The following is a 27,282-nucleotide window of genomic DNA, read 5'->3' on the forward strand; positions in this document are numbered from 1 at the left end:
TTATGTTATTTAATGGAGTTGTGTTATTTAATGTGTTATTTAATTTTGGGTGGTCCTGTGTGGAGCCAAGAGTTGGACTCTGTGATCCTTATGGGTCCCTTCCAACTTGGTATATTCTGTAGTCCTATGATGCTATGAGTCATTGGGAAAACATTTAATACTGTTAAATCTAGAAGGACTCATTACTTTGATAATCAAGTTTTGTCCCCTGACTTAATAGTTTCCTCTGTGTACTTGTGCTGAGGCCTTCTTCAGCCACTGCCCCTTGGCTTTCTTCCCTCAACCCCCTAGGAGGTCACCAATGCCAGAAATAGTAAAATCAAAGAAAAAGTAGGATTCTGTTGATGAACAAGGTTTGCAGGGGGTCTTGATGATAAATGCATAATGAGGGCTACAGATAGCAGTGCTGAGCTGGAGAAATTTTGTTTCCCCTATGGAAAGACTGATGAGTCTCCAGACTAAGTTGGCATTCATGCCCAGAAATGAAGCACAGGTGTTGTATGCATTGCTTTTATATACAGTATTAGCACTATTTAGCATTGTGAAAAGCATACGGTTTAACAGGAGTAAAGTTTGATACTTTTTGGGAAAGGCATGTTTTGTATCAGCAGCAAGTAGATAAAAGCCTTCAGCAACTTGTTTCATTTGTCAAAAGTGAGCATTTGATGCTACTGCTTCCTCCATATTAGGTAAAAGCTTTTATAAAACATTCATAAACATCCATAGTCATTCCTGAATCATAATGAGTGTCTAAAGAAACTCACAGATATTCATCAGCCTTTTATACTGTGCATGTGTCTTCTTTACTCCAACCTAACCTTTCAAACCAGCAGAATCACTTTTGTTTGTATTAGGGATCGCTTAGGGGGCTTTCCCCCCCCTTGACAAGGGGGAAAAAAGTGATGTGCTAGCAATGTGCCCATGGGACAGAAAAGGCCACCAGAATCCTGGACTGCATTAAACAGAGCATTGCCAGCAGATTGAGTGAAGTGATCCTGCCCCTCTACTCAGCTCTGGTGGGCACACACCTGGATTCTTGGTCTGGTTTTGGGTTCCCCAGTACAGGAGAGAAAAGGACTTACTGGCACCAGTCCAGAAAGATTATAAAGGGATTGAAGCATCTCTCTGTGAGAGATAAGGGACTGTTCTGCTGAGAGCAGGCATGGTCCAGAGGCATCTTATTGATGTGCCTGGATTCATGATTGGAGTGCAGAGATGGAGAATGAAGAGTACAAAACCAAACTCTTCTCAGATGCATCCAGTGACAGGACAAGAGTCAGTGGGCACAAACTGAGAAACAAGAAATTCAATTTGAACACAATGATTGACATTTGGACTAGATGATCCTAGAAGGCTTTTCCAACCTTTGTGATTCTACAATAAGAATAAGCTTTTTTTTCTTTCCCCCTGTTCAAGTGACTGAGCGCTGGCACAGGTTGCCCAGAGAGGCTGTGAAGTCTCTCTTTTTGGAGACCTTCAAATCTAAAATGGATTCAGTTCTGAGCAATTAACTTTTGCTGTCCCTGGACTGGACTAGTAATTTCCACATCTCTTCCAACCTCAGTTATTTTGCATTTTGGTAGTGTCTGGGATGCAGCAAACAGGGAGCCTGTTGCATAGTCATAAGGGCACTGATCTGCACTTTGAGCAGCATGGAGTAGAGCAGGCAGAATTTGCACTGCAGAACCAATCAGCTATTAGATGATGACTTGTATTCATTAATGACATTAAATGGATTTTTAACATGGAAACAAGAACGAGAAAGCAGGGTAACTTATTATTAGCGATGGGTTTGCCTGAAGCAGATTTCCCATGTTAAAGCACTTAAAAGCAAATAGAGAATTTATGGTGTGTCAGTAGACTTTAAACCTGAATAATGTCCAGTTGTTGTATGGCTAATAATGCAAATTATCTAAGTCAGCCTTGGTGTAAAGCAGTAAATACATGCTGTCCGTTCAAACATGCTTTCACCCCTCTCCCCCTTTTCCATTAATATTTTATACCCCTGAAGAGACATTCTCAACATATTATGTGCACCAGCATACTGTGCTCATGGTATTCCTGGATTTCATTACAAAGAAGCCTGAAGAGTGTACCACTGCTCTGCTGCTTGTGATGCTAGCTTGGAAATTGCTTGGAGCAACAACAGCAAGTGTCAACAGGGAGCCATATTAATTATTTGGAATGTGCCTCATAAGAGGAATCAACTGCTTTTATTGCAGCACGAATATTACTTGAAACAGGAAGGTTACTCTAGCTGTTATCGTAATCTATGTGTCATTAACTTTCCGTGTTTAGAAAAAGAGATTAACAACCCTGTAAATTGTTACAGTAAATAGATGAATTATAACAACATATTTTTTATTATAAATAAAAGTTTCTTGATATAGTTACTTCCAAATTACTGGAGAAGAATTGAGTCTCTACCTACTGGGAAGCCGCATGGCAGTGTTGAGAAGTGAAAAGCTCACATTCAGGTGAAAGCAATGCTGATCTCTACAAAGCAGTATGTGTGTCTTCTGCAGGTGGGACAAACAGATGCAGTTGTACTTCATGCCTTACTTCCTTTAGAAAGTTTTGTGACACAGAAGTACTTGCTTGCCTCTTGGAGTGAAATTAACAGATGGAATAGGTCTGTAGGAAACTGGTTAACTTCTGTGGCACATGGCCTTTTAAAAGAACTTTGTGCAAAAGTACATGGTAGTGGTAAAACAGGTATAAGTTGTGAGTAGGTGCCTTTACAGAATGGAAGTATATCTTCATTTTGGACATTGAAAAATGTGCTTTAGAAAAAATACTCACAAACCTGTTCTGAGTCCTGAGCCACAAAGATGTTCTATGTTTCATTATACCCTAATAGATTTCTGTGGAAAACAGCACAACTAAAACACTTATTTGTCCACAGGGCAGGCTCACCATGGGCAGGTTTCCTATATTGCCCCACCCATCCACCTGGATTCGGATCTGGAGCGACCGCCATCTAAGGGTGAGTCAGAGATGTGCAGTCTCCATGCATGCGCATTGTGAAAGGGCCAAAGGCATGTGTGTTTGTCATTTGTTTGTTCATTGAGTGGCTGCAGGAAAGTTAGTGTGCTTCATCCAAGTGCTCAGGAACAAATTATTTCCTCTGGAAGTGTTATATGAGAGATATTCACCTTTGATTTCTCAGCCTTATTTAGCTGCATTGTGATGAACCCTCGCTGTTTTCCCCATGGCCTGGGGAAATGGGCTCAGACCCAGAGTGTGCATTCATACTGCTACAAATCAAGCAGCATACTAAGAAATTTCTTGATCAGCTTCTGGAATGTGTATGAACAACAAACACAAGGAGTGTTATGTAAGGAAGGAATGGGAGGAAAATATGACAGCCAATGTGCTAGCAGGCAGATATGCTATAGATTAGGGTTTTTTGTTGGCTTGGTTTGTTTTTTCCTTTCTCCCACCCTTCAAAATGTGTTGCAGTGGCAGGAAGGGTACTAGCTTGTCCTTTGCAGAGATTATGCCATTCTGCTCCAGCACTGTAAGGCTGAGAGCATGTTTGTGTGGGTATATGTTTCTTTAAGAGTATGTGGTTGAAAAATATATTAATGAAAGATTAATCTGGATAGACTCACCGTCATTACATAATATGAAAAAATCTGTCCTCTAAATTTCACTTCTTTGTGCATTTCTAATATTCTGAGGGACAGAACAACCTTTGTGTCAGTGAATTGCAGCTGCGACTGCAAACATATCCCTACACCTCCAATAGCCGAAGGACTTTGTAGACTAAATGAAAGCATACCATTAATGCGCTTGGCATGAAAGGCTGTCTTAAGTTCGAGTGAGCTTTTCCATCACCATCCATGCGTCTTGGTCTGTAACTCATTTGATTCCCTTTGTAAGTGTGAATGTGTGTTTTCTCAGCTGATGAAGTAATGAAAATGAAGGAATTGACTCTTGCTGTACATAACCAGCCTCAGCACAATTATTCACTGGTAGTTCGTCTTGCATCTCTGTGAGGCAGAACTATGTTCTGGATGGCAGAGGATGCCGGATTCACAGTGCTGTCTCTGAAGCTAGGCTAGTTGTGAGTCAGATCAATCATGTACAGGCTCCTGGCACTCTACAGTTTCCGTTCATTTTTGGGAGAGGTACACCCAAAGATGAGATTTGACACATATGAGGTTGTCAACTTATTCTAAGCTACTTGAAAACCTCCAGGTTTGTAATAAAATTTGCCAGCCAGAAGCAGATATTTTAGTGAAGCATTCCAGTAAAGCAGAAACAGATAGGAATCTCAGCACCTTCTCACCCAAATCTTACTTTGATGTTGAACATAATGATTCAGAACTTAATTAGAATAGGTCAATGTATGACTTTGTCATGGGGTCTGAAGCAGCCTTTGTGAAATGGAACAGCAAGGAGAACGAAACAACAGCAAAGATGATGCTGTGCCTTACCTTCTCCAAGGTGAAAGAGAAGGATTATAAAAAACCTTCAGTAATCTTCCATTTGGGAGAGTATAGCTACCTCTGCAAGATGAATGCCACTACCAACAGGATCAGGGCAGTGTCTGTCACGCAAAACAGTCGTAGCACTTGCAGAGAAGCTAAAATGGAGTTTGTTCAACGTAAACTGCTACATTAACTGCTTCCACTGGGCCATCCACCCCCCAACTGAGACATTTCAAAGAAAGGACTCCTTAGTGTGGAAGGAATGATATTACTGGTGCCACATGCTGGCGGAAAAACTTGAATCCCCTGTGTAATTTAATGGAAGCAAACCAGGGAGGCAGCCAATCCATTAGCTGGTGTCTGGGGGGGTGTTAAAAATATTATAATTGGTACTGTCACCTGGGGAAGAGCAGGGCTTTCCTTTGGCCCTGGGACATGTACATCTAGCTTTGCATATGCCACCTCATTTCCAGCCTTAGTGCCCAAAATTCATAAGGGTGTTCTAAAACTTACGTGGTGGTTGTTTTTTCTCCAAAGTATGTAGCAGTTATGAGGTAGCTTTTCTGGGCTACATTCCTGAAGCTGTTGTTGATTCTCTACAATTTCAGTAGCTGGGACTTTAAATTTAGAGTACCAGGTTACAGCAGTGAACATGAACCACTAAATGCTTTAGTTGCTTTGATACCCTTCATTTCCCTTCCATGCTCTCCCTAGCGCTGAGCTGTACACCAGTTACCGGTTAGTGTTGCACTTAAAGTGACAAGAAGAACATAGGTGATAGCCACCTTACAGTTTTAATTATAATAAATGGAAATTGAGCCAGGTTAGGGATATAAAAACATCTTTCCTTCCTGTATTAAAAACCATACAGATTTAGTGCTGCTATGAGTCTATGCAGTTGCAATTCTCAGCTGGCAGATTTATTTGTAACTGCTTCTTCCTTCTCCTTCTTAAAAATTTTATCACTAGTGACATTTACCCACATTGTTTATGCATGCAGTGCATTTTTACCTGCCTTTCAGAGTCCTGATGCTCATGCTGAATAGAGTATAAACTCCAGTAGTTTACTAGTACATTAGTGTCATCATACATTAAAGGGTAATTACTCTGAGCCACTGCTCTGTATAGTAATGCAGTAATGACACCGTAAATCACTTAATAGAAATAAGGTGCTGTATCAGCATTTGAAACAAGAAGCTGATTTTTACCCACACCCTTTTTAATTTGAGAGTATTTTCAAATTAGTTCCATATATGATGCAGTGTTACCCATTATTTTTATACTTCCTCTCAGTCTGATGATTCAGATGCATTATTTTTGCACACCTGTTTACACTGTCCATATGCAGAATGATTCCAGGAGTAGATAAGGCCTTGGACCTCTGAATACAGATAAAATGCCATGGTGGTGCCAAAGTGGCAGTTGTATATTCATCATGCACAGTCCTGATGATGATGCAGGCTAGGACTGGAGGCTGGATTTTGAAATCATAGCATCATCTTTGTGGGCCTCCTTTGGATGATCCCTAATAGTTTTGGTTTTTTCCTTCTTGTATTGTTGCACCCAAAATTGTACCTAGTGCTGGAGGTGAGGCTGCACAGTGCAGAGCAGAGTGAAACAATCCTTCCCCTTGCACAGTGGCACTGCTGGGTCTGGAGCACCCAGGGTGTGGTTAGTCCTTTTAGCTACAGGGTACGCTGCTTTCTCAGATCTAACTCATCATCAACAAGATGCCCAGATTGCTTTTCCACAGAGCTATTCTCCAACCTCTTGAGCCTCCCATTTTGAGGCTAGCGTATAAAAAGAAGGAATCTGTTTACCTTGGTGAGCTCTGTTCCCTGTCTTCCATGGGTAGTTACTAGCCAGTAGTGTTCCAAGAACCTTTCTTTTCACTTGGAGAGTCCTGCCTTACTGAGCTGTAGTTGTCAATCACTGTACTATGGCAGCAAATCCTTTCTTGTACCCATACTTGTGATCTCAGAGGCTGAGAATTAAACCTGTGTTTAAAAATGGATCATTGGTTACTGACAGTAGCAAGGAATTTTGCAGATAATGGTGATTCTGATACACTGCCTTAGAAATTTGATGGAATTATCATATATAGCAATAAATTAAATTTAGCATTTAGACTCAGTTTCTGCAAGGTACTAAAATACAGTAGATAGAGTGAATTAAACTTAGTGAATCCACACACTAAAACTATTTATAAAGCTTTATTGAAGCAGATTTCAGTGTATATGTGGAATCATATTAAACATGAAATATATGCCTGGCTTTTACAGCTAGGCAGTTCAAGAAGCTCTCCTCCCCCATTGAGCTAGCATTTTGTGAAGGTTTCCTTCAAAGTCAAAGCTCAAGGGGAGTAGTTGTCCTGGAGATTGATACACTTCAAGTCAGTGTGTTTCCAAAACATGAAATTATAAGCAAAACCATGTATTGCTCCCCAGCTCTACGAATGTATAGCAGATAAAGGAGAGATGGAAGGTTCTCCCCCTTCCATGCATATTTCTCAAGCAAGGAGGTTGTTCTGGTCCCAGTTCTAGTATTGGGACTGTTTTCCTGTAAGTCTCAGTTATGTGGTTCAGCCTCCTTAGGCACAGAATCTCCTCCTATAGGGAATCCTGTAGGATTTGGTATCTGAGAGACAAGCAGAAGTTTTGCTGTTTTTCCCCTTTCCTCTCCAGCTCAGTGGTGTGCCCCTTTGTGCATTCTTCCCTCAAAAGCTGGGCCCACTTTATCATTTTTCTTCCTCTTTACATTTGCAAAGTCCAAGGAACTGTCATCTGCTCCCGAGCATCAGAAGCACTGCAGAATCTTATTACCAAAAATAGATTGGTTTTTGGGATGCACGCATTCTGGGCCTTTTTTTTCCCTCCTCCCAAAGGTCTCAGAGAAGGTCGCTGGCTTTGCAGATGATGTGGGAGGATGTGACAGCCGGTTACCAGCAGGGCTGGTTGCACAGCCCAGCACTCCTTCCCAGACCCAGAAAGGGGGACAAAGCACAGTGAGGCCCCGTGGCGCTTCCTGTGATAATTCAAGCCGACGCACACAGCCACGTGTCTTGTGCTCACCAGGCCCTGAAACACTCGTTGTCCTGCCTTCCCCTCCCATTTTCAAGGCTACAAGAGAGATGTGTTGTTTGGATGTTTCTGCTTAGTGCTAATGGTGGCCTAGTATCTTCTCATTCCTTCCAGGATTTTCCAGTTTTTGCTCAAGTCTCCTTAATTTACTCAGCTTGGGAGTCCTTTATGGTGTCCCTCTTAGTTCCCAATTGTACTTAACCTTGTTCCTTCCCTTTGGGGTTAGTTACAGCAACATGTCTTTCAGACTCTTAAGGCAAAATTACTTTCCTGCCATTTTTAGGAGGAAGTGTCCAGGTGACAGGCTATTTCACCACTTTAGAGCCAAGATGGCTGGATGCACTGGATGGTGGTCAGGGCCTCCCATGCTTGTGAGCTTATTCCCTTTGTCCCCATCCAGTGCTGGGTTGCTATATGATATTCTGCTCTTCCTTTTGTCTCTCTCCTGACATTTTCTTTGCTTTTGCTCAGCCTTTTCTCCAACAGCGACTGTTCTCAGGGCTTTTCCTTTACAGCCACTACGTGCACACCACCAGAGGATCTCATTCCTCCTGAGCTGGGGAATAAACACTCATTGATTGCAACAAGTAAGACAAACATAAGCAGAATTTTCTCATCTGAGAGCTGGTGTTTCACCAGTAATTTGAAGGTGACTATTCACAGTAAGCTCACTGTGAAGCAGCTGTCATTGTAAAAGTTTGGCCATGGCTTTGAGCATTACATGTGCAGTGAATTTTCAGCTGCCTTACTTTGAAGACGTCTGTATAGAATCATTTGTTGGATTAATTATTTTTTCATTTGAACTCAACTTTTTGTCGTGATGGGCAGCTCATTCAAAGGCCTCAGCTTCTGCACTGGAGATGAGTCTTCAAACAGCTCAGTGTGGTGACAGAGGGTTGTGAAAATAATGGAGAGTGAGCTCTGATTGAGGTATATGATGCTTTTCCCAGTGTGATCCACAGCTCTTCAAAAATCTGCTGTTACGGTTCAGATTTGTTCTGAAATGTCCATCTTCCTGGGTTATTCTGATTTCCCCGAAGCAGGCAGCTCCTTTGAACATAGGCTGTGCTCAGTATTTATAAATTCCTCACTTAGGTACCATGAGCGATAATAGCTGGTGTCATACCCCGAGTGGTCAGAGCTCCTGGAAGTCTCACAGCAGGCCAAGAGTCCTCCTGTTGGCTTGTTACGATCAGCAAGGCCCTCTTTATGTCCTGTAGCTAATCCATAGTCAGAGAAAGTTAATTGCATGCTGTTCACCGATTTCTTTTTACGCTGGTGTTGAACTGTTGCTCTTATTTCTTTGGAATGTGTGTTTTCATAGCAGAGGAGGACCTCGGGGCATTGCTGTTTATTTATAAGATAACAGCGTTCTCTCCAGCAGAAAGCCGGAGCTAACAAAGTCTCTCAAGGAGGAGTGTTAAATCGTGTGTGCTGGTGGGAACTGTTCAAAGTATTTAGACTTGAAAATATTTAAGGAATTGAAGGGAAGAAGGAGTCTGAGTGATGTTTAACACCTTTTACATTATTCCTACAAATCATAAAAGAAAAAAAGAAAAAAAATTGTCTTTTTTTTTTTGTCTTTTTTTTATCTTTTTTTTTTTTTTTTTTTTTTTTTTTTTTGCCAACTAGCTGCCTCCCTGCATAGGAACTTTTCTATGGAGATTAGCATGAAATGTACTTAAAGATGCCTTGAATTGTTCTTATTTTTAGGCTTTTTTTTTTTTTTTTTTTTTTTTTTAAGATACAGTATGATCTGATCTGATATGCTCAAAGTGGACAGAGATGCCTACCTAGGAGATTGTTTTGACAGAGGGTTTCATTTTCCAGTGTACTGAGTCGTGCCACTCACCATCAGTGGGGGAGATTCTCACCTGCCCAGCAGTGGTAACAGCTGGAAAGCAGAGCCAGCTATGGCAGTACACCCTCAAGCATCACTAATCCAAAGTGAATGTCCTATTACCAGCTTGAGAAAAAGCTGTTGAACTAACTCAATGTGGAAAATGAATGCGATGCTCTTTACAGAATGAGACTCTTCTCAAACTTATTTTTTCCTTTTTTTTCATTTTCTGCCAGACTAATTTTTGGCTACACTTCTTTTTCTGAAATATTTATAGGGCAAATAACTGTTTTAAATGAGCAGATGGGGGAGACATAAGACAAGCTGTTAAATTAATAAACATGTGTGGTGCTTTATCAGTAAGGGAGCCCATTTTGGCATTTCTTCTGGATGATTTGTATGGCCTATCACCATTGCACCTGGTGCAGGGACAAGAAATGGGCACTTAATAACCAAACAATGTGCAAACTCCTTCCATTATAACTTCATTATGTCAGATATAATCGTCTATAACTAGATGTCAAATCCATAATTTATGTCCAGCTTCCCTGTGGAATAGTGGCCTTATGAATGAATGGCCCCATTAATGGGAAGGAGCTTTTACTGTAACTTTTCCTCTCCTGGTACACAGTCCATTTTGTCATCTGGTATTAATTCTGAATCATTTCAGGGCTGCAGAAAAAAGAAAAAAAAATTACAAAAAAGCAAAACACAAAAAAACCCCTGTTATATTTATGTTTGTGTAATGGGAGAAGATAGCAAATAAATCATACAAGAGATCAAATTTCAGGTCCACCGATTTCCAAAACCGCGTGTCTGTTTAGAAGGGAATGGTGTCAGTCTGTAGCTATTTGATTGAAAGGCATAACTGGTCTTCATTTTGCCCATTCAGAGATGCTAAAAAGTGTGCAATCTGAGGTAACTTTTCCTACAGGAACTTGCTGCCACCGTTGAAGAGTGTAGCCCAGGAAAGCTTATATCTGCCATGCTGTTTGTGTTATTTGCGAGGTCCTGCTTCTTACATCATGTGATGCCTACTTGTAGAAGCACTCCATGACATACATGATGAAGTATGTCATTATCTCCTGAACAACTAAAGAAAACTAAAGGGGGATGATGGGGATTGTTCTGGGCAGGACCTGTGGATATAAACAAGAAGTTAAAATTCCAAGGATTAGAGAGACGTGAGTCTCATTACAGAAGGTCTTTTATACATTTATGGGACTTTTTAAAAATATATGGCCTTGTTTGAGTGGTAGAGAGTTCTAGGGGTGAACAAACTGATACTCTGAATCTGGAAAGACAGTTTGTTAGCAGTACAGCTAGGAAGCCACTTCTAATGTGGCAGTACTTTAGAGCAGTTGCTGAATAGGAAAACATATTTTATCCCATTGCAGTTACAAGAGGTGGTGTTTGTTTTATTCTTCACTGAGTATAAATCTGGATGAAAAATTACCCAGTTAACACTATTTATACTAGCAGATGACTTCTGAGTGTCTGGTGGAGTTTTCCATTGCCAGAACAAAATTATTTTTACAGTAGATAATGAATGGTATGTTTACCTAACAAAATATTAATGCTTCCTGGGCTTTTAGATTGGATTTCTGAATGGTACATATGCTAAAGTATTTGAAATGGCGGAATACCTTGTTACATCTATAGCATTTCAGACTGGCAAATGTTTTGTTTTGTTTTTCTACTTTTTGTTCAATGTTGCTGTTATATTAGAGATTTTAGTCACCAACAAAAGCTTCTAGAAAACTCACTGTGTCCCTTGAAAGATCTTTTCACCTTTGCAAAAGTAATATAAGAAATGAAAGTTTGCAGTTAGATTCGGTGAAATCTGTGGTATAGAGTAAGGTCAGGAAAAAACATACTCAATCCTTTTCAAGCAGTATGTCCCACTGCATTCGTTGGTAGCAAATTAGTTGGCAAAAATGACCCAAAGGAACCAGGTGGCTGTGCCACCTAGACCTGAGTATAAGTTAGGGAAGTCAACTGGTAAAGACTTGGGTTATTCTAGTGAAGTCTGTCTGCCTTCCACTAAAACATAGAAGCATCTTAATAGTCATTATCAACTATGATGTAATCTCTCTGAAGTTCATCAGACTCATTCTGGGCATCTCTAAAAAGTCAACCAATTTCCCGTACAAGCAGATCACTTTAGGTTCGCACACGCTGTTGACAGCATTGAGTCAAAAGATGAAAGAGTTTTTGTGTTCATAAGGTGGCTGTTCAGGCATCTATGCAGTGGTATTTTTTGTTGATAAACAGTAGTGGTTTTCTACAGCATTTGAATTGTTTGGAGTTGAATCAGAAACTGTTGGAAAAAAAAATACTTCCAGCACATAGTCAGTTGTCCAGTTCCTTCTAACATGCTTAGTTTTAGAGTCCTGTTCAGCCCTTGAATTTCCTAAAGGCGAATTGTTGAATTTTTATTCTGCCCTTTTTGTGTTGTTCTGTACAGGAGAATTCTTGAGAGGCGCTACAGTCTGTTCAGAAAGAGATTTGTTCCAATGAATCGGGTACCTAGCTCCTGAAAAGCTCTTTTGGAAATCTCAGTCTTAATAAATGCATGCTAAATACTGATTAACAGATAAGCATTATGAAGCCTTGTTGTTAAGACTGTGTCTTGGCTCTCTCTTAAGAGGTCTTGTTATTTAAGCTTTTCAGCCTAGTAAATTTGGTGTGATTACTATGATACTTGCTCAGAAGACAAGAACTGCTATCTTCTAGATCCTAATGGTTTGTTATTGCCTTCAAATTGGCTCAATGGAGTTCATTTTCCCTAAAAACTCTCAGGAAGCAGTATTTAAAATATCTCATCTGCCTTTGAGAAAGAGAGATTTGGGTTGGTAAAATTAGTTAGAAGGGTTAGAGGTCTGAGGGATGGTAGGGCACAATCCAGCCCATGGGGCTGTTGGCCAAGGAGCTGCTAGAGATGGGGAGAACTAAATGGACATGGAGCAAGGAGAAGACTTTGCCCATACCCAGCTGAGTACACCTTTATGTGTTAGCTTTATGTTTAGGCTATGCTACTAGTGCAGCCAAACATATCAGCCTTCAGGTAAGGAAATGAGTTTGCATGAAATCCTCCTCTCTCATATGGGTGTGGACTGAGGGCCAAACAGGCTCTCACCTTTTTCCTTATGTAGATGTGGTACACTAGGAGTCTTATGAACGGATGGCTTAAGTATGCTAATCTGAAGCAGTATCTCTTGCTTCATTGCAGCTTTATTTTTCCTGGAGAAAATTGATAGTGCTTTCTTCATTAAAAAATGACCGCAATTATGGGTGCTGTCCTGGTAGTCTCTGCTTTAGATTTGCTGTTTTTCTCTACATCCTGGTTTCATCTTTATTTCATTAAGAGTGCTGCTTTGCATAGATATGTTTGCATATACATGTGCCTCTATTGTTCCCACAAATTTAGTAGTAGGTGTGCAGCAAAATAATACTGAGTAAACAATTACATTTCATTTTCTGGAATAAAAGGAAATGTGTGTTCATAAGTCTTCCTTTACAAAATCTATGTTTGGGAGTAGAAAGAAGATGAGATTTCTAAATTCATGAAGGCCCTTTGCAATGGAATCCTGTATGCCACTGAAGTGTAACAAGCTTATTTATATTTTATTGTGCTTCTGGATCAAGCTGCATTATTACGGGCTGCATTCCCCAGATACTATAGCTGTTGCTAAGGAAAAGGTACATTATGTTAATATCTTGTGATAATAACTATGCGAGCTAGGTTCTGTACACTGATGAAGTTAAGGGGGAAAAAAAAGTGAAGTTAATGCACCATTCTGATTAGAGACTCCATAGATTGTAGGTCACATTTAAAGACATAAATGAAGCTTGAATTTGAGAAATCAAGAGAAAACGTGAGAAATCCAAACAATTGACAGAATTTATTTACTGAACTTCTGATTTGCTTAGCAGTAGGGATCTGGAACCAGCCCGGCTAAGAGAAAACTTGGCAGAAGCAAACTAAATGCTTTTACCAGACATGTTCAGTGAAGAATTTCTCAGCATTTTTTTATGCCTTAATGTGTTCTGATCATGTAAACAGAACATTCATCCTTAATCCCCGTTTCCTGACCGTTTCCAGTGCTGGTGTCTATTATGTGATTTAGGTACCTTCTGATTCATTTAATGTTAGGTTGGTTCACTAAGAGCCTACAGTCAAGTAGTACACAGCACAATAAGTAAAGTAAAATGGCAACATAATGCATTCACTTCAGTGTGCGGTATCAAAGAAAAGGCCAGAGTTGCAAGAAAGATAACAATGTCCATGCTGGGTATTCTAAAAAATATGCTATGCAGACTGTATTGATGAGTATTATAAAAATGTTTACAAAACAAGGAAAATAAACAAGGAAGGATCTTGGCATTCTTCCTAAGGCAATGTTCTGAACCAAGTTTCTGCTTTCCAAACTGCTTTCTCAATAATAATGCTGCCAAGGCATGAAACAGCCAGGCAGAGAGGGCTTGAATGGGTAGGATCTTGTCCGAGTGTTCACATACCCTGCAGCGCGAGCACTGCATGTTGCTGATGCAACAAATACAGCATCCTTGGGAGCATGTTGGGTGACCACAGACGCAGCACTTTTTGCTCCGATCTTATACAGTGGATGCTATGACCCATAACAGTGCTTCAGTAAAGTTAATATTGCATATTGCTAGCAAAGCTGTCATAATTCACGTTATACCTCATTGTGCACACCTGAGCATAGAAAGTAAGGTGCCTGACTTGGAAAGTTTCACTCATTTGGAAAGTAAATAGAGGGAGATAGAGACATGGAAAGGCAAGTAGAAATCGGTACTGGGAGGCAGTGGGTACTAAATGCTGGAAATGTGTGCCCTAAAGAAGGAAATGGAATGGATAAAGGTATTACTTTGTATTCAGAGAGGATCTGGGAGGAGAAACAGAAGCTGGAATAACAGTGCAGGTGAGGAGGAAAGATTTGCATAAAAGAAAAGACCCTGCAGAAGCTCTCAGGGAAAGGCAGAATGTGCTGATAGTAGCAGGAACACTGAGACACAGAGATGTAAGGAGAGCTGGTCTGTCTGGGGGTGATGCCTCACCAGAGCATGGACTGGGGATGGGGCCCATGGGAGATGTGCGAGAGGGTAATGGCAAGTTACAGGGTTTGGGAGAGGGTGAGTGCAGAGGGCTTGTTCAGCAAGCTGTGCAGCTGGGAGTGGTGGAAAGCTAGATGAGCTGGAAAAGGAAGGGTTAAATGCCTGTGTTGTGTTATACATAACACATATAGAGGTTTAAAATAGCCCTCCTCCAATCCTTTAGCTTTTCCCTTTAGTTGGGAATTTCAGCTGCTGGAGTAAATGGACCACTACCTCCAGCAGTTACATACGTGGTAATAACACAACACTTACCCTCCTGCTTTCCCACCCTCAGCAGCCATTCCTACCGACTCTCTTCTTCCTGACTTTCACGCCAAGTTGCTGCAATTTAACAGCAAAAATGTAGAATTCTCCTTGAAAATCTTTAATTGCTCCTCACCTGCTTTCTTGGCAGTGAGGCAGAACTCAGCCCAAATGTTGAGAGAGGCACCAACCACTGATGTTTTGCAGTTGGTCAAGTCTTCTTGTCAAGCTGACTCCATGTGTATTCTGTTCCTGTCCCTTTTATACGGACTGAGGCAGCTGTGCATGCTGTCTCCCAAGTCCATGGACTGGGATGTCCAAAGTCCTTGTCCCCATAATCCACCCATGGTTTTACAAACTGTGTGCCCCCTTATGGCCAGTGCTTATCTTTAAAGCACACTGCTCCTCCACATTGTGTTTGGTTAAATAACTGCAGCTTGGAGTAGATATTTTGCATATAAGCTGACAGGGTTGACACTGTGAGTATTTTGCAATCATTTGTTTAATTAGCTGAAGCTCTTTGGGGAGAAGTTTATGAAATGGCATACTCCCAAAGTCTAATTTAAATCTGTTTTGCTTTTTTGATGGAGGACTCATAATGCAGAGCATTAAAAAAAGTATGAGTGAATGGGAAGCAACAAAACCCCTTCTGTTAATGGGCATTTCCTCAGTAACAAACTTGCCCAAATACAGAAAGGAAATTACATTGGGTAAAATGACCTACAAGAAGGAAAATTGGAATCAAGTCCATGCAGCTGTCTTGTCTTCTCTTGTCTTTTCTTGCCTTTTTTTTTCTTTAACCTGTACTTCCCCTCTGCTTTCTGTTAGAGCAATGCTTAATTAAGCTTCTCCTTTGCTTGGAGGTTAATTCCTTTTCTAATCTACAGCAGTTTTTGCAGAGGTGTTCATTACTGGAGCAAATGAATGGCTGGGACTGGAGAATGGCAGGAGCTTTCAGCTCACAGTGCAACCTCCAGGCCTTGCTTTTACATGTAGGGCCTCTGCATGGTCGAACAGACAGCTCCTTACCTCGGCTTTCTGGTTTCATTGGTGTAGGTTCTCTTGAGATGTTTATATTCTGCCCAGACAAGGGAAGGGATTGTCCCACTCTGCTCTGTGCTTGTGCAACCTCTCCTTGAGCACTTTGTTTAGGTTTGTGCACCACAATATAAGAAAGACATAAAGCTATTAAAGATGGTCTGTAGGAGGACTGTGAGGATGTGAAGGAGAGCAAGATGTATGAGAAACAGCTGAGGTCCCTGTGTTTGCTCAGCCCACAGCAGAAGTGGCTGAGGGAAGGCCTCATGGTGGCCATAGCTCCTGATAGGGAGTAGAGGGATAGTGCTGTGCTTCCACCATTAGATCTAGCTGCTGTATGGAGGGGTTTTTCACTGTGGCACCTTATTGCCCCATGAATACATATTTCATGTCCCGTGATCTTTTTTTGGTTTGAGAAAAAAAAAGTAACTATGGAGCTGGCCAGTTACTGCTGACATAGCACAATTCAGTTGCTAATATTTCCTAAATGAGCAGGTAATGACAGAATTGCATATTCTTGTCTATTCACTTGAAAAAGAAAAAGAAAAAGAAAAAAAACAAAAAACAAACTTTTAAACACATTTCTCTTTTTTTGTGTTCTCTGTGCAATGTTGGTTGTGACCTGCACACATGGGTAAAATATTTTGCACTTTCTGACAGTTTATTATTTGAAAGAATTGGCACCATGAGAAATGGCAAAAGCAGCCCACGGAGCGCTAACTTTTGCAATCAGCTGGTGAAATTAGCATATTCCTTCTGTTTTGTTTGCTCAGACAATTACAAATTAGATCAAGAAAATGTGCTCCCAGAGGTATGTTTGTGTTTTGTAAGAGAACACTGGCATGGGAAGGGGAAAATGTATTAGTACAAAGTGTGTTAGCCCCATTCGTAGCCTGTACTGCTGGCTCCAAGCTAAGAGCCTTGCAAAAATTCAATAGAAATGGAAAAGAAGAAAAATGTGGGAGGAAAGGCAAAACAGAAGAAAACAAAGAGCTGTGTAAAAGAGCGAATTAGTATAGATTGCATTCAGCTGTGCAAGAGGTGCTGAGAAGATAGGAATGGAGGAACAGAAGTGGGTGCTGAGCAGTGTGGGTTCTCATTCTTTCTGCAGCTAAAGTACATCTTTGAGCATTTCTGTGTTGTTCAAGGATAGTAGGATGGGTTAAGACCAAGCATCCATCTATGTCTTGCTGGAAAATGCAGAGCCTGAGGGGCTTCGAGCATATAGAGCCAGAGCTACAGGTACAGTCCTGAGTTTTGCCTCTGAGCCAGTTCCACTGGGGGATTAGATGTGTAGCACATCAGCCTCTACTCTCAAATCTTCGCTCTGAGAGAGGACCCCAGTACATAAACCAGCATCTCTCCAGCTCCTACACTGAAGATATGTAAGTAACAAGCAGTTTTTATTGACTGTAATTGCACTTGAATTAACTAGACGCTTGAGTGGTTGGTGGCTCCTACAGCCTGACAGCACTCCCGCAGCACTGGAAACCTCGTTGCTTTACCTCACAACAGTTCCTATGCCAGGAAGCTTCAGAGGGCACAGTTCTCTTGGCATAACTCTAAAACAACTTGGCAAGTAAGTTCTAGAGGCTTATGCTTTTGTCCCAGCTGGAATACATAATGATCTAGCTACCTGCAATCTTTGATCTTCCTTTTGTTCTCTGATTATCTCAGAGTTATTTGCTTATGAAAACAAAACAAAAAAGACACACAAAAAAGGAAATAGAAGAGAGAAAAAAATAAATAAATGGAAGAAGGTTGGAAACAAGGGCTGCAACGTGCAGGCAGGGCTGAGATGCAGCCTTGGCTCTGCTCTTTGTGTCCTCAGGGTGGTAGTGCAGCTATTGCTTCTCCCTGCCTTGCCAGCTGGCGCAGAGGGGAAGGCATGTTATACACTGAATTTGCTGCTTAGAGGTTTATCTTAGCCTGCATTGCTGTATCTAAATGACACAGATGCATATGCTCTTGCACTTCGTTTCCTGAATCTGTGGCAAGGGTGTTGGGGTGAGTTGCTAATGGGCATTTTTGTGATAGCATGCTAGATAAGAGAGTTCGAGTTGGGGATTGCAGGCACTGTCATATCAACAAAGATGTAGAGACCCTTCTGCCACTCTTGCAGCCTCAGGAAACAGAGCAGGACTTCTGTGGGCAGCTGAACAAAAGCTGCACAGGTGAAGAAATGAGCTAAGGGGAAAAAAAACACAGGGAACTCATTGGATCTGGAGAGAGAAAGTTGCATCTATCATAAAGTCTTGAAGAAGCTAATATTGTGACTGGAAAACTGAGGGATTTCTGTACAGGAGCTTTCAAAAGAAAAAGGTAATGCTCGTAGTTTCAACCGCACACAAGGTGACTGCAGCCATCCACAGCATAGTTACTGAGATTGACCACAGTCTGTATCCCTCGAGGTCTTGTTTTGTCCTTGTATTTCTTTTAGTAGGGGTTGTTCCTAGCACTGATGGGCTGCTCTTCTGAAAAGGGATGTATTACAGGAAAAGATAATCACGTTGTGGGATTTAAGCTGCTGAAGAAGAGAGCATAGTGCATGATCCATTTAAAATGATGAGTCTAGCTAAAAGACAGACTTCAGAATTTTGCTGTGGATCATAATATACTGCAGGACATCCTTCACTGGGAGGAAGGGCTCAAATCTGTGGAGCTTTTCAGCTTGCATATATGAAATCACTTTAGTGCTTGGGTTTTTCATTTGGATTTCTACTCTATTTGATTGTGGCCATGTTTGAATAATGTCAGAGCGGAAATTGGTTTTATTGGACTTAATTTTGTCCACAGAAAGATGTGTGTTGCTTTGAAATATGATGTAATTCCTGAGCAGAAGGGCTTCTCTTCAACTCCAATCTGGCTCTGGTATCTTGGTTTTAATAGGCCAGGCTGCAAAGTAACAGGAAATGGTGGAAATTGCAAGGTGGAAGTGGGTTTAAATGGCAGTAATCTCTACCCTTGCTGCAGGGAGAGAGCTGTAAATTGTTATTCTCTTGGCTGGGAGGAGGCCTTAACAGGAGCTGTTGCTCTGCTTTTGTTTGATAGCATTTCACTTTTTCTTTTTTTTTTCTTTTTTTTCTTTTTTTTTTTTTTAAGGGACAAAAGGAAAAAATTAAAGGGAAAGGGGCATCATATAGCATTGTGAAAAGTCTCTGTAAAAATACCTCGTTGTTATACCTTTCAAATTTAACCACTTACTGGATACAAAATCTCCTTCCTAAGACGGATGTACACAGAGATACTGGCTGAGAGCTGAGGGAGGGCTGAAGTCTTTGCTCGAATGCGGTTGAGTGAAGAGGGAGGCATCCCTGCCTATAGCAGGGAGATGGAACTGAATGATCTTAAAGGTCCCTTCTGTGATTCTACAAAAAGCTGTAGAAACATGGGGCATGATCTCCCAAAATGGGTCTGTGGTATTCACTGTGTTTTAGATAACAAGTGTAGACACAGCTAATTTCACTTGGAAAAATGTGATGGGATTTTCTCTGTTGTTTACAGTGGAGATGTTGTCTGTTTCAGGGAGGACTGTGTTTCTGTTTCAGAGACATTTCTGTTTAAGAGGTATTTTTATGTGCGTGTCTGTGTGCATGCACAAAAATAACATTGGTGAGACCAATAGTGTGTTGTTTGGGCTCTGCTTGCTGATACTGGGGTTTAGCTGCAAGAGCTCTGTAGTAACTCGTTGCCATTAATGCTGTATCACAAATAAAGACTGGCAAGTTGAATTTTGGCTGACAGCCATTACTATCTCAGCAGGCAGATCCAGCACTGCACACAGCAAGGCTGCTCTGATAGTGACACAAATGCCAGAGTCTGAATTTGGGACAGAGATACCCAAGCTGATGCTGTGGCGATTTCTTGCTTAAATTCTGCATAGAAGTGTGAGAAGTAGAGTATCAATTTGTATTTTGGAAGAGCAGTGGTTTGTTATAATGTGCATCCTGTAATCACCTTGTGCTAGGCTGTGCCATCCTTGCTGTTTGTTTGGAAATGAAATTTCCCCTTTTCTCTGCTTGGTGGTGCATTTTTAAACTCTTGATATATTCAACATCAAAGGGATTTTGCATCTGCGCATGGGAATAGCTGTCTTGTCATAATGAATATGACCTTAAAATTTGCCATTAACTAAAAAAAGATCGTCTCATAGCTGTGCACTCGCTTTAAGAAAATGTTTCTCTCACCCTATGCTGTGTTTTGGGGAAAAGAAAATAAGCAACAAAGAACTTACAGCAAGGATCCAGGAGAGACCGTGCAAGTCACAGTAGAGTTTGTTCACTCCACATTCTATATCTCTCCTTGAGCCCAGCACAGTCCATTACTAATCCAGCTGGATTTGAGCTGAAAGCTGTAGTGTACCAAGAGAAATGTAGAGTGGAGTACTATTCTTGCTAGGTGAAAAATGTGAGAGAGACAGGCTGTTCCAGCACAGAACTGCAGCTGGGACCGATGCTTCTCATGCCTTTCTTGAAGTGATCCTGGTGGTCACAAATCACTTGTGGCAAAAATGTGGGAAACGTGGTTTACTGGAGACAGTATCTTACATGTCCTTGAACATTATCTGAACAGGAGATAACAGTGGGAATAACAAAGATCATCTCTGTTCTAGCTTTGCTGAATACTCCGTGCTGGAAGACATTTTCTTTGCTTTTGACACCTGTAGCTGCACCAATAGAAATGGAGGGTAAAAATATATCTGTGATGATTTGGTACTATTTTACACCAACTGTGCTGTCACTTCTCACAGGCATAAAATGACTAGATGAGGTACAGGAAATCAGTCTGTAAATCTATAAAAATCGTGGGTTTTCTGCATCTACTGATTTTCCATTGTCCATATTCATTAACAGTGAGCAAAATGGATGAATTAGTACTGCGATCCAGGCAGCTGTTAATCTAACTTCCCCAAGCTGCACATGCTGTGGGTTTTTAGGATATTTTCCCTTGCAAAGAAGTGAAAAATATCCAGTTTCTGTTATCTCTTTCCACTTCCTATGTAGTCTGCTGAGGCAAGAGAATGCTGCTGTGTTCTGAGCTTCCCCAAAGCTCGGCTCTGATTGTGGGGCTGCCTTCAAACAAAGATTTCATTCCAAAGAGCAGCTTTTGCAGGCATCTTTCCACTTCCTCTCCAAATGGTTCCCAGCCCTCAGCCGCCAACTATTTTATGTAGGGGTACATTTTCCATTAAAAACAGCCTGGGAGTTGCTGAGCTCTACTTGCTGCATTGGTCTTGCTGGAGCACACATAAAAATAGTCTCTAGGTTGACAACAGGAGATTTTTGAACTTGGAAGAGCAGAGGGATAGCTTTGAGCCTGCCATGGCACTGTAGTAAAGGGATTGTGACTTCCATCTGTCACTCACTGAGAGGTAGAAAAGTTTGATTTATTTTATTATTTATAAGCTATCACTCTTGCTATGTGTTTCTGTAAGGATGGGGGTTTGGCAGGGGATTGGCAAGAGATCTAGAAGAGGCAAACTTAAATTTATAGCCCATGGGAAGAAGGGATTTGGAAGAGGTCTGGGGAGTCCTTTTGTACCAAGCAAAGCTGGAGGAAAAAGCCAAGGTCTTAGGTAAAAGCAAACTCATGCCCAGAGACTTGCATGCTGGAAGAAAGGAGGAAGAAATTCTTTATTCAGAGGGCAGTGAGGCCCTGGCACTGCTGCACAGAGAGGCTGTGGATGCCCCATCCCTGGAGGCACTTGAGGCCAGCAGAATGGGGACCCTGGGCAGCCTGAGCTAGTCAGAGGGGGGGGGAGGCAATGAGTCCGTGTCAGGGGGTTGGGGCTAGGTGGGCCTTAAGGTGCCTTCCAACCCAAGCTGTTGTGTCATTCTATGAAACTCTGTGTAATTTCAAAAGGAAGCATTAATCTTGCTTCCTTGTCTCATATGCAGTGGAGAGCAGCAAGTTGAGCAGCTCTGCCAGCAGAGCTAGGCAGAGGGGATAAGGGGCAATTTCAGGCAGGAGAGAAAGAAGAGGGGCAGATGCTTGAATCTGCCTGGAAAACACAGCTGAGTGTTTGGGCTGCAGATGGCATGTCAGAGGGGAAGGCTATATAGGTTATTAATACGGTGGGTGACTTTCTTGGGAGTGGAACTTCTTAAGTTGTTACTTTTCTCTCTTTTTGTGTCTCGACGCTGCTGATTACAAAGGAAGAAGAGGGTCATTATATATATTAGGTATTTAGACACTGGAGATAACTCATAGTGCTGAAAACTAAACTTATTTCTGATTAAAATTTAATTGCTCCCAAGCTTCCACTAGTTTCTTGCATTAAGTTTCACACCATCGGAAAGTGCTCATCAACTAGTGTTGGATTTAACAGGAATTTGGCAGATGTTAGTGGAGCGCTGGAGGAAATCCAAACCACAAGATCTGCGGCATATAATGTGTTTGAAAATTTGTTGGCAGCTGAAAGGAAAATTGAAAACCTGGAACTAGCAATGACTGGACAGTGATCGCTTCTAATCAAACAGCCAAAACGCTGGATCGTCACCTCCAGCACCTGGAGCACCAGAGCAGGTCAACAGAGCGCCAAGCGTTTGGGTGTCTCTGTGAAGTGTTTTATTGGCTTTTAGAACATTATGTGTAAGGAGCAGTGGTATCTCCCTGGAAATCTTCAAAAAAAGAAGAAAAAGAAAGAAAAAACCTCCAAAAAACCAAAACCAACATTCTGTTCTGAGGCAATTTAGCAAATTAGCTGTGTTTTATAAATCTTAGGTTTTCATCGCAGATTTTCCATCCTCTTGAGGACATTTATTCAGAAACAGAGTCCTTGTTCAGTAAGAGACTAATTTATTTCTGTTTCGTGTTCTCTTTCTCTCAAGCTCTGCCTGTGACACTGTAACATCAGCACTGCCTTGCTCTTTGATACCAGTGCATGCTCCTGGTGCAAGGAGAGGACAAACAAGCAGCAAACAAGGCTGGAGAAGCCTTCATCTATTTTTTATAGGTATATCCAGAGTAATGACAACTAGGTGCTTGCCTCCCTGTGGGTGTGTAGTGCTGTGGCAGCCTCACTGACTGCAGCCCAGAAGCACAGGGAGGCTGCAGAGGATGAGACTTATTTTAGACAAATGGGATCTGAATTAAAATTTGGAACGGGGCAAGTCTTTTCCTAAGAAATGCCTAGTTGTGTTTAAATATAACACACTCTGTGATTTCGTGTCTGTCATCTTTTAATGCATGCAAGTATCTTGACAGTGCTTGTGGCAGGAGTTTGCGTGGAAAAAAGTAAATCTCACCTTAAGCCTTTTTCAATTGAAACAGCGTTTGGTGGAGTTTGTGAGAAAGATTAAGTCTGATTCACCCATTGTTGGGAATGGGGTGATGGGCAGAGCAGATAGAGCAGTGCTTGCCTTGTGCTGTTGAGATATTTCATCCCTTATATATGATTTCATTTGTTCTCTAGTCTTTAGCAAAATGCATTTCGTATGCTCTTCTTCTCTATAATCTGCCCTGGGCTCAGGAGATCTCAGTTGCCAGGTGGATGCTGCTTGGGAGGGATTCTGGATGCTGTGTTAATTCTGTCCTGTATTTTGGTGCTGATCTGCCTTTTGTTTTCATCTCCCAGAGAGAGTGGGAGTGAACTGGAGGAAACGAGTTCAGCTTGTGCTATAACTCTGAAGTGTAGGCTTAAATAACTTTCAGCCTAGGCTTAAGGTTTATGCTGAACTGGGGACTGTATGTTGCTGTGCTCTTCACTACCGTGTTAACAGGGTTAGCACGCTGTAGGCTTTTAGCATGCCATAGTTTTTATTTAAGCTGTCTCATTGTTATTAATAATTAAACTTTCGATGCAACATGCACCATTTCTCACTGTATTTTCTGAAGATCTCTAGAGTACAGCGTGCAACGTAATTCCAGAATACATAGATAGAAATGCTATTTCCAGCAGTGAAACTTCTTAAAAAGCTGATAAGAAAAGAGATTTTTTTTCAACTGCCAAAGGCAATCGATGTGGTGCTCTACCAGTGATGTGGGAGGCAGAAGGTACATCTAGGCTGTCACAGGGCTCTTTGCCAGCAAGTGGAGAGAAATAGAGCAGCAAAGTCTCTCTCTTCAGGCTCTGCAAAGCGGATCTGAGCTTCTCGGAACTGATACATCGCTCTAGGTACCAGCACTGATCTTACATGCCCATAATAAACATTGGCCTTGTGAATGCAGTGATATGACGTGCAGTTGTAGCAAATGATAGGAGGTATTCAACCACCCTGAGCTGGAATGAACTATTCATTGGGTTCCCTTCCTCACTGTGGGAGAGGGATACCTCTAGATTCAGATTTGGGTGAGCATGTGCCAAAGTTGAAGTGGGTGCTTGTGGTTTCCGAGTAATTTACAGGAATTTCAGGGGTAATGCAAGTATTGCAAGGTGCAGCCATGGTTTCCCTGTTTGGCTGAGTGAAATGGGTGCCTTTTTTTCTTTTTCTTTAGGACTTTCTTAGCTCTTGCCTCACATGTGCAAGTTCGTCAGATTGAACACAAGAGCCATTACTGAACCTGTGTTATGCATAGATGAAATTGAAAGGGCAAGTAAGACTGAGAGCTCTAAACAACCTGATATATGGGGGAAAAAAAAAAAAAAAAAAAAAAAAGCTGGGCACAGAGCAATACTTTCTGAAGTCAGTGGGAGATATTGCTTTCTTAGTACTTTTTAAATCAGGCCACTTGCTCAGAGACTACCATTAGGATACTGTTTATGAAAGCCTCAACCTAAATGTCTTATTCATTGTCTGCATTTTTTTTCATATGGAAACAATAATGTGAGCATAAATTCAGGGTAAAGGAAGCCTTCCACCTCACCATGCCCATCAAGGACAGTGTGATGGGAGTACATATTCCAAAGGTGAAAATGGGGATGCCTTACAAGAAGGAAGGTATATACAGGGTTTTAATGTGCTTCCATGGCAGTATGGCAGGCAGAGACGTGCTGTGTGGGAGACTTTGCTGACACATCTATTATATTGGGAAGTTTGATTCTGCAAAATATATTCTGGTCTTTGAAAGATGCCTTTGGCTTCACACTTAGTTGTTAGAGGATCAAGTATCTTATGATTTACTTTTCATTTACTTTTTTTTCAATAAGCTCAGGTATTGTTGGCCAGAATTGGCCTTTGTCTACAGTTCTGATAGAGCATGCCTACCTTGAGGAAGCTCAAATCACAGAAGTTTTTATAGGTATCACTTGTAGTCTAGCTTGTATTTAAAATAAAAAAACAAAAACAAAAAACAAACAAAAAACAAAAATCCACAACAAACCAGCAACACAAGAACAAAGAACTCTTTTGAAGGATACCAATTAGACAGGTGTTGTGAGTGCAGTTCTTTTGCCACATTCTTTTTTATCAGATGCAGTTAACTCTAATTGTAATTTGTTTTGTGGTTGGAGAAGACTATGTAGAAATAACACATATGCAAACATAGGTGGTTCGTCTTGCTGTTCATCTAGTTTCAGGGGTGGGAGAATTGATGCTGTTTCCACTTTAGAATCAGACTTGAGCTTTACCCTGCTGGTTATGGCTCAGCAAAGGTGGAGAAAGTGGTTATTCAGCAAATACTACCAGTGGGATGTAGAACATCAGCCAGAAAGGAGGCTTTTTCTTTCCCTATCCAGTATCCCACTGTGCTGGTTTTTACTGAAGGAAAGATGCTGATAAATGTTAGCAAATGTCTGGGAAGTTTAATTTGCCCTCAGTGCTCAGGTGCGTTTCCTTTGGTCCATTAGCCTCCTACCAGGAATATGAAAAAGTTTGTCAGGTGAATTTAAGGCATGCACTGGGGATCGGAAGCCCTTGGCAGAAGGGCCCTGTGCATTCCTGTTCTGTGCAGGAGTGCTTAGGGAAAAGCAAAGCAATTTTTAAAACCCTGTGGCTCTATCAGAACAGCTGAGCCTCAGCAATCCCTAGGGGTCTGCAAAGATGCAAGGAGGAGATCTGGCTAGCAATTAGGACAGAAATACTACCAAAGCAAAGCCAGGGCTTTATTGAACAGAAGATGATGGATGCCACAGTTTCCAGGGCTGCTGTGCTGGGTTGAGTTGGTGGGCAATTGACAGTGGGTTCCTGCTGTGATGGGGGAAAACAGTACTCCATCACTGTCATGTCCTCTGGACACGGTCGCTGCAGGGTCACTGAGAAGTCATCTGCCTTTCTCGGGTCTTGTGTTTCTTCTTTCTGATAATAAGATAACGGTAAATGGTAACATCTTGCTTCTTTAGAGTACCCAAGGTAATCCTTAAGAAAATGCATAAATGAGAACTGAAGGCACAGCCCTGTACTCAGCTATAAATTCAGAGAATCACAGAGTCATGGAATAGCCTGAGTTGGAATGGACCTCATGGATCATGAATCTCCAACCCCCTGGCCACAGGCACTTTGCTGTGTTAATATTATGCTCATTAGATTCACCAAAGCCCACCTTTCAGGTCTGTTGAGGTCCCTCTGAATGGCATCCCTTCCTTAACTGTATCAACTGCACCACTCAGCTGGGTGTCATCAGCAAACTCGCTGAGGGTGCACTCAATTCCATCATCAGTGTCATTGATGAAGATGTTAGGGAATACCGGTCTCAAGACAGACCCATGGGGGATACCTCTCACTACCAGCCTCCATCTGGACACAGCACAATAAATTGTGTTTTCTGAACTTTTTTGAGGGGTTGGATGTGAAGATTTGGCATCAAGGCAAAACTTGTTGGCATTAGGAGTACTTTTGGTTTTGGAGTTAAGGAAAGGGGGAATTGAGGACTGGACCAGGTCAGGATGTGTCTGCCAATAGAAGCTCTTCTGAGACAGAAAGGCAGTTGGAAAGCAGCGGGAGAAATAAAATTGGAAGGCACAACCCTTTACTCTAGGGGCAGATGGAGAAGTGGTTTGGAGGCAATGACAGGTGAGACATGTAGCGGTAAGTTTTGGAACTGACCTGGCATGAGGAAAAGAGCTAAAAATAATGATTTAAAATCTCTCCTAGTGGAAGTGAGCCAGCAGTGTGCCCAGAGAGCTGTAATGTAGGTTCTTCATGAATGAAATTTTATTCAACATGCAGGGAGAAAAATCTGGGTAAGAGGGAAACTGGGGAATTTCTGAACTTCAGACTGAAGTTTCAGCAGGAATCCTATCATCTGCAAGGGCTGAGCCTTGCTGATCCCGTGTTTCTTTTGGCTGATGAAGGCAACCTAACACCGTGTTTCCCACTTGCAGGATTCCTGCTAGGAAATTGTCTCAGGAAAAAAAAAAATGTTCATTGGTACTGGCTAGCTCGTACTGCTTTCGTCCAGCCAGGCTGGGCATTAAGGTTTAGATAAAAGGAAAATAAGCAACCTCAAAAGGATCAACTTCATATTAATTGCAGGAGGAAGGAATTGTTAAGCTGAGTGGATCCTTGCACTTCATTCTCATTTTGCATCCTTTGCTCCCTCTTTCTACTGCTCCCCAGTGCTCATCCAATGCAATCTCATGCCGTCCCAGGTCAATTCTTCTTAGTTTTGTTTTTCATTTAGGCAAACA

The 27,282-nt window shown here is 41.6% G+C and overlaps 1 protein-coding gene across 41 annotated transcripts in view; it reads left to right on the forward strand.

Annotated features, from left to right (window-relative positions):
• The window catches only part of ADGRL3 (adhesion G protein-coupled receptor L3), a 475,677-nt gene that overhangs the window by 333,553 nt on the left and 114,842 nt on the right, over positions 1-27,282 (forward strand). For 39 of the 41 annotated variants that reach the window (XM_085545165.1, XM_085545173.1, XM_085545186.1 and 36 more), the window contains one exon: positions 2,906-2,986. The exons of the other annotated variants lie outside the window; for them this stretch is intronic. In XM_085545165.1, the coding sequence (XP_085401291.1) occupies positions 2,906-2,986 (81 nt within the window). The remainder of the gene's footprint in view (positions 1-2,905; positions 2,987-27,282) is intronic. 41 annotated transcript variants of the gene reach the window in all.

The sequence above is a fragment of the Coturnix japonica genome, chromosome 4 (genome assembly GCF_054131305.1).
Source record: "Coturnix japonica strain WE chromosome 4, WE-NBRP24, whole genome shotgun sequence".
NCBI classification, from domain to species: domain Eukaryota; kingdom Metazoa; phylum Chordata; class Aves; order Galliformes; family Phasianidae; genus Coturnix; species Coturnix japonica.